This window comes from Heterocephalus glaber, unplaced genomic scaffold (assembly GCF_053883595.1).
Source record: "Heterocephalus glaber isolate CG9 unplaced genomic scaffold, H.glaber_assembly_v1.0 deba00001577, whole genome shotgun sequence".
Lineage (NCBI taxonomy): Eukaryota > Metazoa > Chordata > Mammalia > Rodentia > Bathyergidae > Heterocephalus > Heterocephalus glaber.
In genome coordinates this window covers 12,870,679-12,889,216 of record NW_028258358.1, presented here as the reverse complement: position 1 = coordinate 12,889,216, position 18,538 = coordinate 12,870,679, and the positions used below count along the sequence as shown (strand labels likewise).

Sequence of the window (18,538 nt, the reverse complement as noted above, 5' to 3'; positions counted from 1 at the left end):
TTAAAGTGTAAAATGCCTTCCATAGTGAGAAGCAAGTTTAACGTAGGAAATTTTGTTCTCAAAAGCTTAGAAGGTGGAAAATTCTTTTAAGATAATAATGCTTCTTAAATTAGGATACTGTTTCTCATGAGACATACATTGAACTCTGACAAACTTCAGAGTTTAAGTTTCCTCTGTAATCTGTTTTGTTATGTATCTGGATAGAAACACACACATATTTGATGGTAATGTAAGTCTTAATATTTTAACATAAAACCTGAGGTGTTAGAAAAAAGTGGTATGATGTTGGCACCTTAAAAATCACTAAAAGTACTTGATGTGATATACAAATAGTCTGCTTATTGGTATAAGTATGTAAGTGTTTTTTTTTATAAATGTGTTATACTAAATGTGTTTCTTATTTTCTTTATTTTTTATAAGTGTTTCTTATAGAAATAGCATTTGGCACTATCGCAATTTATATGAATTATTGAGAGTAAAACAAAAGCTTTCCTCTTATGAAAATTCTTTGTTGGCTTTTGATATCAGTAGATAAAGCTTGGTAGGCAAAATTTTTATAGTGATAAAAACAGACTTTTCTGTGGATGCTAGACCATTCTGAATCTAGAGAGGCAGGGCAATACTGTCTTTTCCACTTAAAGTACTGTTCCTGGGTGTTTCTCAGAAGTATTCCACTGTGGAAGTACCTCATACTGAAGAATATTGCCTAAGGGAAATGCTAGGGTTGGTTATTTATAAAAGTCTAAAAATGCTAGTAAAGGGGTAGACCACACAGTACCACTGGTATGGTGGAATTCCAATTTACAGGTAGAAAGAAAACATCATATTCTTCCAGCTCTGTTTTTGGTTTAAAGAGAAACTGAAAAAAAAGATATTTAAAGCATTTTATTTTTATAATGTTATTTTAATCCAATAAATCCTTTTTGTCCTACTACTTTTTATTTGACAGATTTTAGTTTGCCCTTTTTTAGCTGGCATTAATATGGTTATTTAACTGTGGCACTATGTTAGTGTTTTTAGTATTGTATCAGACAGAATGTTAGAGCCTCCTGATTATTCTTAGGAGATTAACAGACTTACTTTAGAGGCTGCATTGGCCATTTGTAAACTGAATAAAATACCTTTTCCTTCTTGAATTCAGAATTCTGAACATTTATTGACCTCTCAGGATGTGTTAATAGACTGGTTATATGACCTGGTTTAGGAAAAGTATATATAATAACTAAAATAAGTTAAATTGTCTATAATTTTCAAGTAATTTAATCAATAATGGATACTTAACATATTTTGAAGATTTTTGAGTACTCATATACAAAATCATTTTCATTTTTGTTTTATAGGCTGTCCCGTTTTGTTTTGGAAATGCCCTTATATAAATTGCTTATAGTTTTAAGACTCAGTTGTCCAAAAGTATCAAGACTCAGTTGTCCAGAATGTATACATTCAGTGTTGTACTCTATCACAAAGAAAATAAATTAACTTAAGACCGTATGTCCCATTTCTGAGTTTCACTATGTGTTTAGAAATGAAAACAAAGATTTGACATATGCTTCGCCAGTGTTAAGCTGACCTGATTGGGACTTAGACTTATCAAATCTAAATGTGAGGTTACTTTTAAATCTAACAATCCTAAAATCTTGCTTAGTTTTCTCTCTTTGTTATATTAATAGGGAACAACATATAAGAAACTAACCTTATAGCTATGGCTTTTGTTGTAGAACAAATTCTTCTGGATCAAAATTCTCAAACTCCTCCTCCAAGCCCTTTCTCAGTGCAAGCTTTTAATAAAGGGGCAAGTTGCAGTGCCCAGGGATTTGATTATGGACTTGGGAATAATAAAGGTAGGTGTTTAAAAAGTAAGTGCTTTACTTATCTAACTTAAATTCTTTTTTACTTTTACCTATTTGTCTTAGTTGCCCATAAATCTTTACTTAATTAAAATTTGATATTAAGAAACTAGCACTCAAATGTTTACAAAGGTGTTCTTTTTCACAGTATTATTTTTACAATTTAGCGTAAGTTTATAGGAGTTCTTTTTTGTTTGTTTTAAGGGCACTCATTTTGAACTTAATGTCCTAAAAATTCTGTTATTACATCTATTATTTTTATCATGCTTCTTTTATTAGGAGAATCATGCTAATGAACAACAAAGATAGACCTTAAATGATCCATTTAAAATCAAAGTACTCGGTCGGGGATTTAGCTCAGTGGTTCCCGCTGCCTGCCTCGCAAGTGCAAGGTCCCGAGTTTGATCTCCAGTACCAAAAAAAAGAAATGCTAAAATCAAAGTACTACTTTTCAATAACATTTTAAAGTAATTTTACATTTTAGCTTTATTAAATATGTGGTTTTGAATATCTAATCTGGTTAACATAATTAATTTTGAATTATATGCAATGTTACGCTAGAGTTTGATATGTATAATGAAACCAGAAAGTTGTAAAAAGAAAAACAAAAACCCTAAGTTATTTGAATATAAAATATTTATAGCTGTTTTGGATACATTAATTGAAGAAGAACAGCATCATGGACAGTTTGAACAATTATTTTGGAATCATTTATTACTGAAATTTATTTAAAATTGCATTTATGGGTAAATTCAGACATATTCTTGTTCTTTCTGTGAATGTGATCCTGACTTCAAAATCTGCCATATTATCAACAAGTAACATGTATAGTTGAATCATGGTTAGGTGGGAGAAAAGGTGATCCACATGGAAATAATTTTAATTTAAAAGTTTATTTAAAGTAATTCACAGGACTTGGTTTCAAGGAACAAAGTGTGATCATACTTGCAGAGAAATTGAAATTATGAAATAATGGGGGCCGGGGATTTAGCTCAGTGGTTCTGCCGCCTACCTCGCAAGCGCAAGGACCCGAGTTCGATCCCCAATACCAAAAAAAAAAAAAAAGAAATTATGAAATAATGAAGAAATTACAAAATTATATTAACGTATAACAAATATTCAGCTTAACATAGAACTGCTTTCTATTGGGTATTTTCATTACTTTACAAGCTATTTTTATGAAGGAAACTTAGCCACAAGATTTCATTTTGGCTCTTTTGAGTTAGTCAGCCCTATAGGATTGGGAATTATCTGTTCACTTGCTTCTGGTAGCTCTGATTTCTACTAACTTTAACTGATTTTCCTACTTATATAAGGTGAATGTTTTCTTCCTGTTTCTTTCTCTTATTGCAACTCTTAAATTCAAATCTGTGTTTACTTACTGCTACTGTACTTCTATAATGATCTGTTTTAAAGCCACGTTTGGTTCAAATTGTATGCTTTCAACCTTGAAATGTCTCAGTCATTCATTATACAGATATCTATCACATTAAATCAGTCTTTAAAATATAATTTTCTAAAATATCACAAAATAAAATCAGTTTTAAAAGATAAAAACTCTGTTAAGAACATGTGTTAAATAGAAATAAAAAGCATTACTAAAATATGATTTTGTGACTATTCAAAAATAGCATCCACTGGTTAATAGGTTTTTAAATTATTTAGATGGCCTAATAGCCATTAAGAAACTTAAATTTGATGAAATATCTAGCCTTTATTATCTTTAATAGAAATTCTCAATTTCTTTAACTCTTTATAATCCCTACATCAAGGAATTATCTTGCAAAAATGTTTTTCCTTAAAATAACACTTAACAAAATACTTGATAATCTATAAAAATCCCTTCTGTAATCTATAGCATTGATTTGTTAAAAATGTATAGCTTGCATACATAGTTATTTCCATATAAATCTATCAGTAGTTGGTGTTTCAGTTGATAATTTTATTTATGAAACCTTATTATATTTAGGAAACATGACTGGAAAGATACTGTTTGTATCATTTAGTATGAACATGTGGTTTGCTTCTTCTGCATCATTTAAACTAAATCACCTGTTCTCACAAATAAGGAGTTTATGACATTAATTCATATTTTCAAAAATATTTTAATATCTTTGTGTTGAAATTACAAGGAAAATGTCAGAATTCATACTTGAAACACTATTCAAATTAGATGGCACATATTCATTTTTGTTATAAAACAGAGATTTTTATATTTATTCAAGCAAAAGACTTTATCCTTTTAAAAAATAGTGTTTCTTTGTCAATATTAACTTGATGTTCAACATCATGAGCTATTAGGAAAATACAAATTAAAACTACAGTGAGATACTACTATACACCTATCAGAATTACAATAAAAATAGTGCTGACACCAAATATTAGCAAGCATGTAGAGAAATATTAAAAGAAAAAGATTAAATGAAAAAGAAAGAAAGCATTGGGCTGGGTGTGGTGGCACGTGCCTGTATTCCCAGTACTCAGAAGGCTGAGGCAAGAGGATTGCTGCAAGCTCAAGGCCAGCCTGATAGTGAGATCCTGTCTCAAAAAAAAAAAAAACAACCAAAAAAGAAAGCATTGATTTAAAACTTTAATGTAATCATATTGCTGAGTTAATAACCTACCCTTTATCCTCTGCAGTTTTACATTTTAAAGAAAAACTACCTATACTATGCTTATTTCATTCATAAAATATACTGCAGATGAGGCAGGTTGTTATTAGTCATTGTTGGGCACCATGAGGAAGACATCATTTACAATACTTAGATCTTTATTTATACATGCACAATATTGAAACAACTTAGTTTGTTTATAGATTCTTATTTCTCCCATAAATAATGGGAAATGTACGTAAATTTAAATACACTGTTTTAGTAAGTGGGTTGCTGGTTCCATGATAAAAAAGAAAAGCAGCATGCAGAATGCAAAATTTGATCCCTGATTTGAGGATTATGATCACTAACTTCCATACATATCTGAATTGGCATAGTTTTATTTAGTGTGTAGTTGATCTGAATGTCATAAAGCACCATTTACTTTGCCATTATTTTTTTTAATGAGTAACAAGTTGTAGTTTTCACTGTTTTGCCCACTGCAGGTGACCAACTGAGTGCCATATTGAATTCCATTCAGTCACGGCCCAATCTCCCAGCTCCTTCCATCTTTGATCAAGCTGCAAAACCTCCCTCTTCCCTAGTCCACAGCCCATTTGTGTTCGGACAGCCCCTTTCCTTCCAGCAGCCTCAGCTTCAGAGTAAGTCTGTCAGCCTTACTTCCTCATCAAGCATAGCTGAAGCCTTGTTCTGAGTTATCAGTCTAGTTATTGGCTCACCTGACTGGTTTAAGTAGGATGTTATCCTCCCATATTTTTGAAATATTTAAGCTGTCTGAACTAAGATGTTCTGCAGCTAAGACATTTGTTTTTCAATCACACATTTTTAAATTAAGTATTAAAGTGACTTTTTTACTTTATTCTAATTCTACTCTAAGTAAACACAGGAAAACATTTTTAATTTCACTTTTTTTATATGGATGACTATGCTAACCATCAGTTATAGTTCATTGCTTTACATTCAATTTTTGTTACTTTGATAGCTATGAAATACAGGTTTCCAAATTTTCTTGAGTTGTCATTTCCTTTCTTTCTTTCTATTTTTGTTGTTGTTGTTGTTTATTCCTAATACTTTCCACTGCTCATTTGATTCCAGTTCTACCTTCCTAAATTGCTCTAGCCCTTTATCCATGATAGTAACTCATACTGGTTTGGGAAATAGACCCAAACAAGCTACACTGAGATAAGTGTTCTTTTTTCCTAATAACCTCTTAAGTCTTCCACTTAAACATGTCAGAACAGTATGACAACAATATGCTCCTGACTTTCGGTTTTTATGTTGACTGCTGTATAAACACATTTAGAGATAGTTGGTTGAAGTCTCAGAATGTACACCCATTGTTTAGATTTAAATGCATGATCTCTTTGTTTTGATAAAGTATATTCACATTTATCTCTGTTTTTCTCCAAAAGGTTTTGATAACTGTCATTAGGGTTACTTTAGAGAATGTTAGGTAGTTTTGTTTGTAATCAAGGTAATGTATAATTAACAAATGGTGTTATATATTACTATATTATTATCTTCCTGAGGAAAAGATCATACAAAAGTGTAAACTTTTCTAGATTTGCACTATCCATTAGATATGTTGAATTGATGTAATTAGTTTGGCTATGTAAGTACTATCAATTTCCAACTTATCATCATGTATATTCTTATATTAACTTGAATGTCTCTTAAGAGAAGAATTTCAAGAAAATTGACTAGTGTCACATGTGTGAAATAGTTTTTTTCCTTCCATGGTAAGCGTTATTTCAGGTGAAAGAAAAATGAAGACTTAGTTTATTAGTTTTATGGAACAACAAACTTTTTACATTTAAATATACCCACGTTGTAGGAAATTTTAAAGGTAAAGACAAAGGAAAAAACAAAAGGGAAAAACATAGGCTGAAAATTCATATTAGAAAATTCAAATTCATTAGATTTAGTTTTTAAAGAAAAATTCTTCTGTTAATGATGTCATAGCAACAGACAAAGAAATAAGGAGTGAGGACCTTTTTATTCCACTTAAAATGTCATTGTAATTATTCACAAAAACAAGTGTAATTACTATTTTTATTTTAAATTTAATTAATAAAATATTTCAAAACAAAATATAAAGACCATAATAAAATTAGTCTGTTGATAATAGATTTCCAAATGACATGTGTCAATATAATTTTATGCATATTGTATATGAATAATATTAGTACTATTACTGCTTCTTCTTCCCAATCTTGAGCACATTTTCAGTCAGCCTAGATAGATCTCAGTTACCAGTTTTATGAGTCATTTTTTCTATGCTCCAGCATAGTGTCATTTAAATTTGGCTTCCACATTTTAGGAAACAAGTCATAATGTATTTAGTATAAAACTTATTGAATTTCAACAATAGCTTTAATGTTTGGAAAACAATTTAGAATTATTTTCTTACACCATATTTGAAAAGATCAATGTAGCAGAATGGTCATTGTTAAAATACCCTGAATAAGATATTCTTTCCAGAACTTCATTGACATTGATCCCACCAGCATTTCACCTTACTGTAGAGGCTGGCTTATGTATACTGAACTTTCTGATACTGATTAACAAAATGAAAATCATTTTTTCTTATACTTTTGTGAAACTAAAATAAAGCATTATGTGCAAATGATCATATTTACAAAATTTTGTTTATACTGTCACCTCTATATACTAAACATTTACATTTAAATACTAGTGACCACAAGGGCTATGTTTTAATATTCAGCCTTGCTAAGATAATTAATGTCAAATATGTACTTTAGTATATATTTTAAATTTCCGTTTATAGTTCTAACATCTAGAGTATAGCTTTGTTTAGATTACTTTTCCAGTTTATAGTTTAATTTTTTTTATGTTGCAGTAGTTTGAATGAGAAAAAGATTTGTTAAATGTTATAACTCATGTTCCCAGTTAACTGTTACAAATTATATAGATACACACACAGGCTGACCATATTTTAACTTTAACACTTTCATGATCATTACTATTAGCAACTTGTTGGGGGTTTTTTTCTCTGAAGCATAGGGGTTTTTTTTTTAACTAATCTTTGGAATTTACAATAATCTAACATTAATTTGCTAATTCTTAAGTTATCAAAATTATTCTACATATAAATTATTGCAGCTGTTACTCTAATACAGTAAAATAATTACAGAGGTAAAAGTTACTAATTTTCTTTGTCTTGCCATGTATGTGAGTACATACATAGGACATGAGATAACAAAGAGTGCGTAGAGATTTTTCTTTTTTTTTTTGGTACCAGGGATCAAACTCGGGTCTTTGTGCTTGTGTAGCAGGCGGCAAAACCACTGAGCTAAATCCCTGGCCCTGAGATTTTTCTTTACTATTCCATGATTACTTTTTAATTTCAGAATTAGTTATATAGTTTTTGGAATTGGTAAGCATTTTGGCAATAAGATTCTAGTACAGTCTGGTGGAGAAATGATGTGTGACTGCTTTAAAAATACTACGTTCTTAAAATATATTTTTGAAAAAGAATGTTACACTCCATATTTTCATGATCTTTTCTCATTTTTTGAAAATGTTGTTTTATGTCCCATCAGTACTGACAATGCCTTACATATCCTAGGCATTCAAGGAGTATTTATAGATAGCTACAACTATAACTTTTTCAATTTAAGATCATGTGTTTCTCACAATCTAATGATAGATATTTTGATATTTATTTAGAGCACATCTTCAAAGAAGAGAAGATTTAATTCTGTTATTAAATTAATAATTAAAACCAGCTATACTGTGATAGGATTTTATCTAATTCTGATTTGATTCTAAGCAAGATATTTCCAACAGAAAAGCTGTTTCAGATGACTAAAATTTTATTACTTAATATTGCCAAGAGGCAAAATAGATTTTTTTGGTAGAAAAAATGATAATGCTTAAGACAATTTACTATTCTCCTAGAGATTTTAAACATGTAATGTACAACATATGTCAAAATATGTAGTACATTTAAATTCAGATATAACTCTAGATTACCTTTCAATAAGAGTTTTACTTTTATACTTATATCTCCCATTCTTAAATGGGACCAGAAAAATGTTAAATGTAAAGAAAAAGTCCATGCATTATCTGCATGGAACTTTATTTACATTTAGAATAACTAACATATCAAAGCACTATTGATTCACTTCACTTGCAGAGATGTAGTCATAGAAGGATATTCAGCTCAAATTTTCCCTCCTACTGCTTATTAGCTTTAATTATGTTACATGCATACCCATGCTTAAGCAGCACAATTCATAATAGCAAAATTTAGAAACCAACCTATATGTCCATCAGCAAATGAATGAATAAATAAAAAGTGATATTTATATACAGTGGAGTACTACTCTTCCATAAAGAATAAACTCAAGCCTTTTGTAGGAAAATGGATGCATTTTGAGACCATAATGTTAAGGGAAGTAAATCAGAGACATGGGCTTGAATATGTCATGGTTTCTCTTATACGAGAAGCTCAATATATAAACAGTACAAAATAAAAGAAGATAGGGGAAAAAAAAGAAAATCCAGTATGTACATTGTATCTAAAACTATACCTTGATTTAGTATAATTGTATTAATGTTTTTATGCTTTTTGGCCTGTTAACGTGACTACTAATCTGTATTTATAATTTACTTGGTTAGGACATAAATGAATTTGATACTGACCAAAATGAGTGTTGTTAAATTTTAAAAATTAAAAAAGAGGATAGAGGGCAAAGGGGAAAAAAAAGAATTGACATGTGTTATGTATATGTACCCATTCCCCACAATGAATGTGATCTTTGTGTACCACAAACATGTACTTGTAAAAAAAGCAAAGAAATTATGTCTTAGTTACTTTGTTCTCATTGCTGAGACAAAATATCCAACACCCACAGTTACAGGAGGAAAGGTTTATTTGGCTTACAGTTCGTCGAGGTCTCAGTCCATAGTTGGCTGGCTGCAAGACAGAATGGCACATGGCAGAAGGGCATCACAGAGAAACAGTTCATTGCAGGCAAAGACAACAAAAGCAACAAGGGACCTTAAGAGCATAACGTGACTATTTTGAGCATAATTCTTAAAATAGTTAGACTGTATTCAGATGTTTATAATAAATCTCAGCATATAAACCTGGTTTGTTGGTAAGAATTAGAAATCACTTCTATCCTGGATTATAATCATAGCACATCATTTGTGTGTGTTTGTTTGTTAGTTTGTTTGTTTTTTGCCTGCTGTGAAGAAATGTGGTTAGAGCACTTGATTTAGGAAGGAGACCTGTTTTATTCTCTCTAATTCAGTGTAGTTCTCCTTTCAAGTAGCTTTGTGATATTAACCTGCTAAGGTCCTTTTCAGCTCTAAAGAAAAATTGTATGATGATTTTCCACAAAGCTTCTAGGAAATAAGATCAGCCTTCATCCAAATATTCAAATTCAGCCAAAAAAAATTATACGTGAGCCTATAGCAGTAATGGCAAATCTTTTAGAGCTTTCAGTGATACAGCCTGCCACAGCATGTGTGCCATAGATTTGCCGCCACTGGGCTATAGCATCTGTCCTAATTGCCAGTATGTTTATTTTAATTTTGGCTGTAACATCTCTAACTTCTCTACAAATCCTTATTTTAGTTCTGGCCTTGAATTTGTATATACACTTCTCAGTAGTATGAAAGCTTTGGCCCAGGTTCTGGTACTTTCTCAACAGCAATTTTTCCATGACTCTTCGCTTCATCCTAGGAATTCAAACCAAGGAGAATGCTGATGTTGTTTATAATTCATCGTGTCCTAGTGCATTTGTTTAGTTTCATTCTCCTAACTGGATTTGACCTTATATCTCTCCCTCTTTCCCCACCTCCTCTTTTGCTAGTGTTTATTGTACTATCTTTCTTCAGCTGGGTATATTTAATTTATTCACCTGCTTTTATTAAATATCAACTTTATGCTATATTATGGGAACCAAAAAGTAAAAAAAACATATGCACATTGTGTACGTGTATTGAAATATCACACTGAACCCCACTAATACATACACTTCATATATTTTAATCAATTTTTTAATTTAGTAAAAAAGATAGTATTTATATGAATCAGGCATAGGATAAGGGAAGGAGGTGAAAGAAGCATTCCAACTGTGAGAATAACATGAGCAAGTTACAGAGATCCACTGAATCAGCAAATATTTATTGAGCATCATTCATGTGCTAGGCACTATTCTAAGCACTGCAAGGGTGCCAGTTTATGAGACTTTTTTATTAATTCATGAAAGAAATTATAGTAACTTTCCCAGAGTAGTAGCTACAGAGATAATCACAAATTATAGAATACTGCATATACTTAGAAATCACTGAAATTTGCTTATACTAAACAAGCAATGAGAAGAAGGGTGATTTGAGGGGTTTTGCTTAGACATTTGGAAGAATATCGTTTCCATTTATGAAAGCTTCAGGAGAACCAGGTTTGGTGGGCAATAACAATTGTTTATTTGGGCATCACATTGGTGAGCTACTGTTGCATAACATACCCCAAAATTTGTTTTATAATGAGCACTGTTTATTTGGCTCACAATTCTGTAAGTTGGCAGATCAGGCTGAGTTCAGCTGAATGGTTTTTCTGGTCTTGGTACTAAATTCCTTTGTGCACTTGTAGTTATCTGTAGGATAACTAGGCAGCTTTGTCCTAGGAGTTTGACTCATCATTGCCCAGGATAAAAAGAATGGTTGAGCCAAATGTCTCAGCATTCATGAGGCTAACCTGGATTTGTCTGAATGGATGTTACAAGATTCTGAGAAATCCTTGAGGCTTAGTGTTGAAACTGACGTGTGAAAGTTTCAATGTGTTGAAACTGACACATTATGTCTGCCATTTGCTGTTGGTCAACGCAAGATACAAGGCCAGCCTATATTAAGAGTAGAGAAAAAGATTCTACATCTGAATTAGAATTGCAGCAATGGAGCATGGATATAGCAATAGGAATAATTGTGGTCATATTAGCAAACAGTCTGTCTCAGATGTGTTAAGTTTGAGGTATAGATACTGCGTTATTTACTATCAGAGTTGAGGGAAAATGTCTAGGCAGAACTATCAAGTTGCTAGTTCTTTGGCTTATAGCAGAATAATTTGATAATTGCTTATGTAAAGGTAATACTTAAAGCTGTATGGATGATTGAAAACCACAAGCAGTGGTAGAAAAGAGAAGTTTAAAAACTGAGCCGTGGGGCACGTCATTCTTTAAAGGTGAAGGAGAAGTGTAGAAATTGGCTCCAAAAACTAAGAAGTGGACATATATATGAGAAAAATAAGTAAGTGTGGTATTTCTGGAGTAAGAAAGTATTTTAAGGAGATTGTGATAAGTTGTATCAGGTGTTACTGATAGGTCAGATAAAATGAAAATTGAGAGTGAGCCCTTGGATTTAGCATTGTTGAGATCACTGATCAGTTGAAAAGAGCAACTCCAATAGAGTGGGATACCAAAGCTTAATTAGAATGGGTTCAAAAGAAGAAAAAGAGAATCAGAAATAGTGAGTACTGCGAAATCTGTCAAAATTTTCCCACTCAAGGGAAGGAAAAACTAGTGGTTCTAAGAGGGAAGGGGCAAGCTATGGAGAGGTATTTGTTTTGTTTGTTTATAGAGAAAAAAATAGAATCAAGATTTTTTTATAATTAGAATAATCTAATATAATACAGAAAAAAATCTTTCTTCAGGACAGCAGAGAGAGTAGCCTGAACAGTGTTCTTCTATGGGAAAGAGGGTGAAATCTAGTACAAAGTGGAAGGACTGAGTAAGTCGAAGCAGAGGCGGTTTATATGTTGAATGGGAGAAAGAATAACAAGTGGTATTGGGAGTTAAAGCATGTTCTTCTTGCTTGCTTGCTTTCTCAGTAAAATAGGAAGCAATCATCAGCTCAGAGTTAGCATGGAAAGAATGCATTGGCAGTTTGAGGAAAGAAGAGAAAGTATGAGATGTGTAAAAACTAATGTATCAAACAAAACATGTATTAGGATTTACTAATAAACTTTTTCAAGTTCTTTAAAATTTCTTTGTTAGGGTTGCATCTAATAGTTTTACTAAGACTGTAAAATGTGTGCTGCCTCCTCAAGATTGAAAATTAGACAACACAAAAAGCAAATTTATATGCTGAAGATTATTTCCATCTGTTCTTTGTAGCATCCCAGTGGAATGCTCTTTGAAAAGCCAGTTCCTATCAATATTAATTCCTCTTCTCTGTATTGATAAGAATAGTATTTGAAGTGTTATTAGACATCTACCATCTTGAATATAATTATTTAATGTAATAATTTGCATTATATTCTTTCTCATTTCCTATATTCATTTCTTTTAAAATTTCCTACTAATGATTTATTAAATTATTGGTAATCCACAGCTTAATGGTAGCACATAATAAATCAACAAATTGAATTGCTAAACTTAATGCTAAAATTTATTGTTTTCTAAAATGAGTGCTGTAAGCTAAAATAAGTATTGAGTTTTATTTCATATACTGGTGACATTGTTGAAGTACAATATTTGTAGGATTTTACATGAAAATCCATGAATAGTCAGCCCTGTTATTATAGGCCTCTGTGTATTACTAACTTCTAGTGGTGAAACTTAATGTTTCTAATTATTGCTTGTTGACTTGACACTCAAAAATATTTTATACCCTTTTAAAATTCCCAGAACCTGCAATTTTGTATACTCCTGCAGGTGGTGACAGATGTCTTGATCCTTCTAGTTCGTGGTCTGAGCTGTAAGGTTAGGGTCCTGATAATTCACAGTAAAACCAATTTGACTGTGTTGAATTCAAATGAGAATGTTTTCCTTAGTAAAAAGAAGAGTTATACTATTTTATTGTCCTCAGTACCTATATAATGATTTTTAAAAGTAGAGTTTACTGTGAAACTCATTTTGTGACTAGGAAATAAAGTGATCCAAGAACTTGAGACCTAAAACAAAGGAAACAAAGTATTAATGACACATTAAAAACCGTGTTGCTTAAAAGGGGAAATTTAATATTAGACAACATCAATTTCAAATGAGTAGAAGAAAAACATCCCGATTTTTAATTGTTTTTAATATTATTGTCTCTAGTTAACTATATGATCCCCAAAACGAATTAATTTTATGTAGATGAGTTAAGTAGTTGGTAAGTTAAGTAATTTCATCTATAGTATGTTGTTTCTAGTCATAGCTTAATTTCTTTAATCATTTAATAGTAATCTCTTTTAGACTTTTATGTTAAAAAAAGGTTTTTTTTAATCACTCTGAATCATACCTAGGAATTATACCTAAGCTTTGTAGTATATTGAAAAAAAATTTCAAGACCATTTCCCAAGAGTTTGTTCTTAGGCCTCTAACATCTTGTTTTACAAGTGTCTTTGGAGTTTTTCACATTTTGTTAATGGGTGCTTCCAATTAGGGTGATATTCTTCAGATTTCCTGCTGCCACATCCTCCTGCTAAGGCTGGGCCTCACACATTTTAGCATTTGAGCAGTCTGTTGTATCCTGACCCTGGCAATTTGAATTCAGTTCAGAAGCTGCTACCATTGTAATTTGTCTCTTGAAGAAAAAAAATATATCAACCTTCTAACTGATTTTTTAATGATAGGTGCAGAGTATTTATTATATAAGATTTAGGCAGTATAAGAATTTCTCTGTAGCCCAGATGCTCAAAAATATTAAAATTTTAATTTTTTTAACTTAGATTAAGAGGGTTTGTGAATGTATGTCACTCTCACTTTCCACTCTTCCTATTCTCTTCAAGCTGTTGCTTCCAAGCTTTTGTTTGCATCCACAGAACCTGCTCTGGTCATTCTGTTACTTCTGTCTTCCCAAATCAGCTCTCAGTTCTCGAATTACCATTTTATTTGATCTACTAGTAGTATTTGACAAGATTGATCTCTCTTTCTTCGTAGGACAACATTCATTTCCATGCTGGGTAGTTCCTATCTCACTGCTTATTACTAGTCACTTTTCTGTATCTTGATCTAGTCTTCATTCCCAGGAATGTCCAGGGCTTTCCCTAGGCCTAACTTCCTAACTGGTCATAGCCAGTGAAGGAATGCCGCCCAACATCTGCATGTTTCTGACTTCCAAATTTATCAGCACCTAATGTAGACATATTGTGCATTCTATCTCTCCTTTCACCTAAATACAGGTTCCATAAGAGCGAGGACTTTTTATCATTGTATCTCCTCTGCCTTGAACAATATCTGACACATGATACATACTCAATATATTACATTGAATGACTTTTTGAGTCATTTATCTTTAATATTGGCCATAGGGAAAGGAATAAATATGAGAAAAGGAAAAAAACGGAAACAAAGTCTCTATAAATAGGGAGAAATTGAGGGGTTGAAGGAAGGGCAGGGGAATGGGGGAAAAAATAAGAACCAAGATATATCATGTAAATGTACAAATTCCCAATGGTGAATGTCATCATATTGTATACCTAAAATGTACCAATAAACTTAATGAATTTAAAAAAATATTGGCCATAATAATGAATCATTTGACAACTTACTTTTTTATTATTGTAAGAGAAGCATATGGTATAGCTAGTTATTTTGGGTTTCTTGGTACTGGGGATCAAACTCGGGACTTTGTGCTTGCGAGGCAGGTGCTGGAACCACTGAGCTAAATCCCCAGCCCAGCTAGTTTTTTATTTCAGTAATATGAGCAAGAAAATTATGTCATTGCCTAAATTTATTTAAACTCAACTAATTAATTTTGTTTTAACTGCCATGACATCGATACAGTGAGTTTTATTTTCAGATTCAGTTTTTTTTTAAGCTTACTGCTTTTACAAGACTACATTTCAAAGGTTCTATTAATTCTTTGAGAGAAGATAAGTTATATAGTATTAAGTGCTTCATTTTCTGCATGATAAATCAATAATTATCTGACATTTTCCAATAAGTTGTAAGTTTCTTTGCTTTGTGTTACAAGACTTTACAAATAAGAATTAGTATCTCAGAATCTACAAAACAAACATTGAACATTGTGGCTAGCACTAACATTTTTTTACTGAAGTTGACATACATAAATGTTAACGTGGGTCCATTCTGAGATACATACTGGAAAAATAATGGGTCTACTCAGAAGACCAGATGACAGTAGGTTAAACTGTAAGTAACATTTCTTTATCTTCCACAATTTAAAAAATAAGAATTTATCTATAAATCTTTATTTACAAATAAACAACAAATTAGAGAAAACTGGGCTAAAAAAATACTAGTCTAAGAAGACATTCTCAAATTTGATTTATCAGAGGTATAAGCCTTTCTAACTTTTAACATAGTTTGACAAATTAGCACATATTAATCTACATTAATATTTTTATCCTTTGCTTTCAGTTTTACTTTTGTATAAACTTGTTGAAAATTTAGCATAATGTAAACTATTATTAAGAGTTCATAGTTGCATACCATTTGAAATGTTTTGTTTTTGCTTGTGTTCTCTGCTAAATTTTTTTTCCATTGAATCTGTGCCGCTTCTTTGCCAATGTTTTCCACTGTAGAATCTCCATCTCGCAACCTTGCTTCTCGTGAACGCATTTACAAAACTTTTGGTGTAGCTGGGCCTGCCTCTGCTCTCTCATCTCTGTCTCACAAACTGAAGGGTGGGTATACATGCATACATGGATGGGCCATTCTTATTGTACAAAGAAAGTGTCAAAGAAGTTTTAGCTCACCTCTATCATTTTCATCCCATTTCAGTTAATTAAGGTTTATCATTTTATTTAAAATTTTATGTGTTTGAGGTAATTTAGAATATTCTCATTCAGGATTATATTACAGATTATCCTAATTAGTATGCATGTTTGTTATATTTGTAAGATAATATTCTTGTTTACTTCTAAGCTTTTATGCAATCTTAGAAGGTAAAATAGATTTGTAGAAAAATGCCTAATTTGAGGAGTTTAGGAAACCATTTTAAAACTTCATTATCAGAACAAGATGACATATGTTCCAATTTTAGTATATGTGCTGCCAAAGTGAGCCCACGATGACATATGTGTAAGACATAAAGCACATGGTGATCTGTACAAATATATTTAATGTGATACACCAGTTTAGTCTTAAACTCATTTTACTTTATGTAAAGTAAAACTCATTTTTACCGTTTCAGATTTTTATGAGAAACACTTAGAGTATTAAGTTTTTTATTTTAACTTAGTTATCAGACTGCATATACATACAGGTCTACATTTTCTGTCTGGCATGAATCTTTATAGTATGTACTTAGTGTCTTAGTTTTACTTTAAATTTAGAAATGTTTTAAAATATTGACAATTGAAAATTTTAGAAAATTTTAAAAATCTTTCTTTACATTATTACTATGGATGCATAATAAAATTTTATATTAAAGTAAAATTTAATTAAAGTTTTTAAATCTTCTATTTTAAATTTTTTAAAGTTTTTCATTAATGTCTAATGTGTTGTATATTTTTAAGTAATTATTAATTTTCTTAAAAGTGAATAAATCATTTAGTCTCCTTTGTGCAACTGGTATTGTAATATTACTACTATAGTATGCTATTATTATTTATTTCTATAAAGTACACTAAATAGGATTATATAACCTGATCTATATACTGTGTAGAATATATTACCTCTAGTAGCATATAGTATCATCTCATAACATTATATATATATATATATTACATATTATGACGTATTAGAGTGCGGTACTGTATTATAATGTGGTATGTCATAGTATGATATGTAATGTTTATGATTTGAACATGAAAAAAATCATGGGAGTGATTTAGTGAATGCAGACTTCATACTTAACATTTAACATGTTTAGTAATATTTAATTTGTTCAAATGCACCAAATTTCTATGCTGTCCTATATCATTATTTCTTCAGTATTCCCTTGAGGTTACAAAATTGTTGCCAATTATCACTTAAAGCTACATGTTATATAATCATTAAACTAAATTAAGGGATAAATGTAAAAGTATTATGTATACTTGAAAGATTTTTAACGAAATATTTGTATATATTTATTGGTACTTTGGGCAGCCACAACATGACAGTTTTCAAAAATATTTACTACATGCTGCAAAAACATTTGAAAGCCACATGAAGAAGATAAAACAAAATTTATTTAACCTATAGACTTACCTCACTTAACAAAAGGAATGTTTCTTTTTTAAAATATGTGAAATATATTTTGAGAATTTTTTCAAAAGGATTTAGTTATGATTTGAAAAATACATCTCAGGAAAAAATATTTCTGCTATTATTTATACACTTGAACTCCAACAGATACTTAACTCTCATTACTTACAGATCTTAAGAAAAATTATTTACCCCTACTAGAGTGATAGAAATAAGTTATATAAATGCCTGTGCTTTCAAACCATCTTTATATTACATACTATTTTGCTCACATATGACAAGTAGTATTCCTAATATTTGTTGGATTCTATTGTTGGAACAACCACAGAGGATATTTTCAATATGAGGAAACACCCCTCATTTTCAATCCTTGGACTCCTGAGATTAAAGGTAGCATCAAAATGTATTCACCACTCATGCAGGTCAGCTGTTAGGACATATCTGAGACAGGTGGTAGATAGTCCTGTCAAGAACCCTTCTCATTAACTTAGGAATCCTAAAATGAGCTGTCCTTTTTAATCAGAGAGAAAACTCAGTTCATAATTTATGGAGAGGGCTACCAAATGTAAAATATTTACAACTTGTGTACATTATGTATATAGTTCAGCTTTTAGAGAAAATATGATGATAAAGGTGATAAAAATGTTTGCATCTCTTAGATTAATAACAGAAAATTTATACTTGAAATATCACATACTCAAAATTAGTGACCAGGACTAGGCTGATGCTTAATTCTACCAAATAGTATTTCCTTATTTATAAAATTTACTCTATATTATTACTGGGTCAGTAAGATAAAATAAGCAGCAGCTTTTTAAACTACCTTTGAACAGTTCGAAAGTACTTACTTATCAAGACCACATCTGTTCATCTGTTCTCCCAAGACAAAATCAATATGCGGAATTCATTTTTTGTGATTTTTTTAACAGTTTCCCCCAAAATTTAGTATAATCTTTTACAACATGTTTAT

At 31.0% G+C, this 18,538-nt stretch overlaps 1 protein-coding gene across 22 annotated transcripts in view; it reads left to right on the top strand.

Moving 5' to 3' along the window:
- Positions 1 to 18,538, top strand: part of Mycbp2 (MYC binding protein 2) — a 294,048-nt gene that overhangs the window by 192,598 nt on the left and 82,912 nt on the right. For 12 of the 22 annotated variants that reach the window (XR_015443710.1, XM_087192942.1, XM_087192939.1 and 9 more), the window contains 3 exons: positions 1,719 to 1,841; positions 4,945 to 5,100; positions 15,960 to 16,061. Coding sequence is in view for 21 of the 22 variants with exons in the window: in XM_087192942.1 (XP_087049068.1) it covers positions 1,719 to 1,841; positions 4,945 to 5,100; positions 15,960 to 16,061 (381 nt within the window). In the remaining variant the exon portion in view is untranslated. The remainder of the gene's footprint in view (positions 1 to 1,718; positions 1,842 to 4,944; positions 5,101 to 15,959; positions 16,062 to 18,538) is intronic. The other 10 variants (XM_087192946.1, XM_087192949.1, XM_087192945.1 and 7 more) reach the window with 3 other exon arrangements.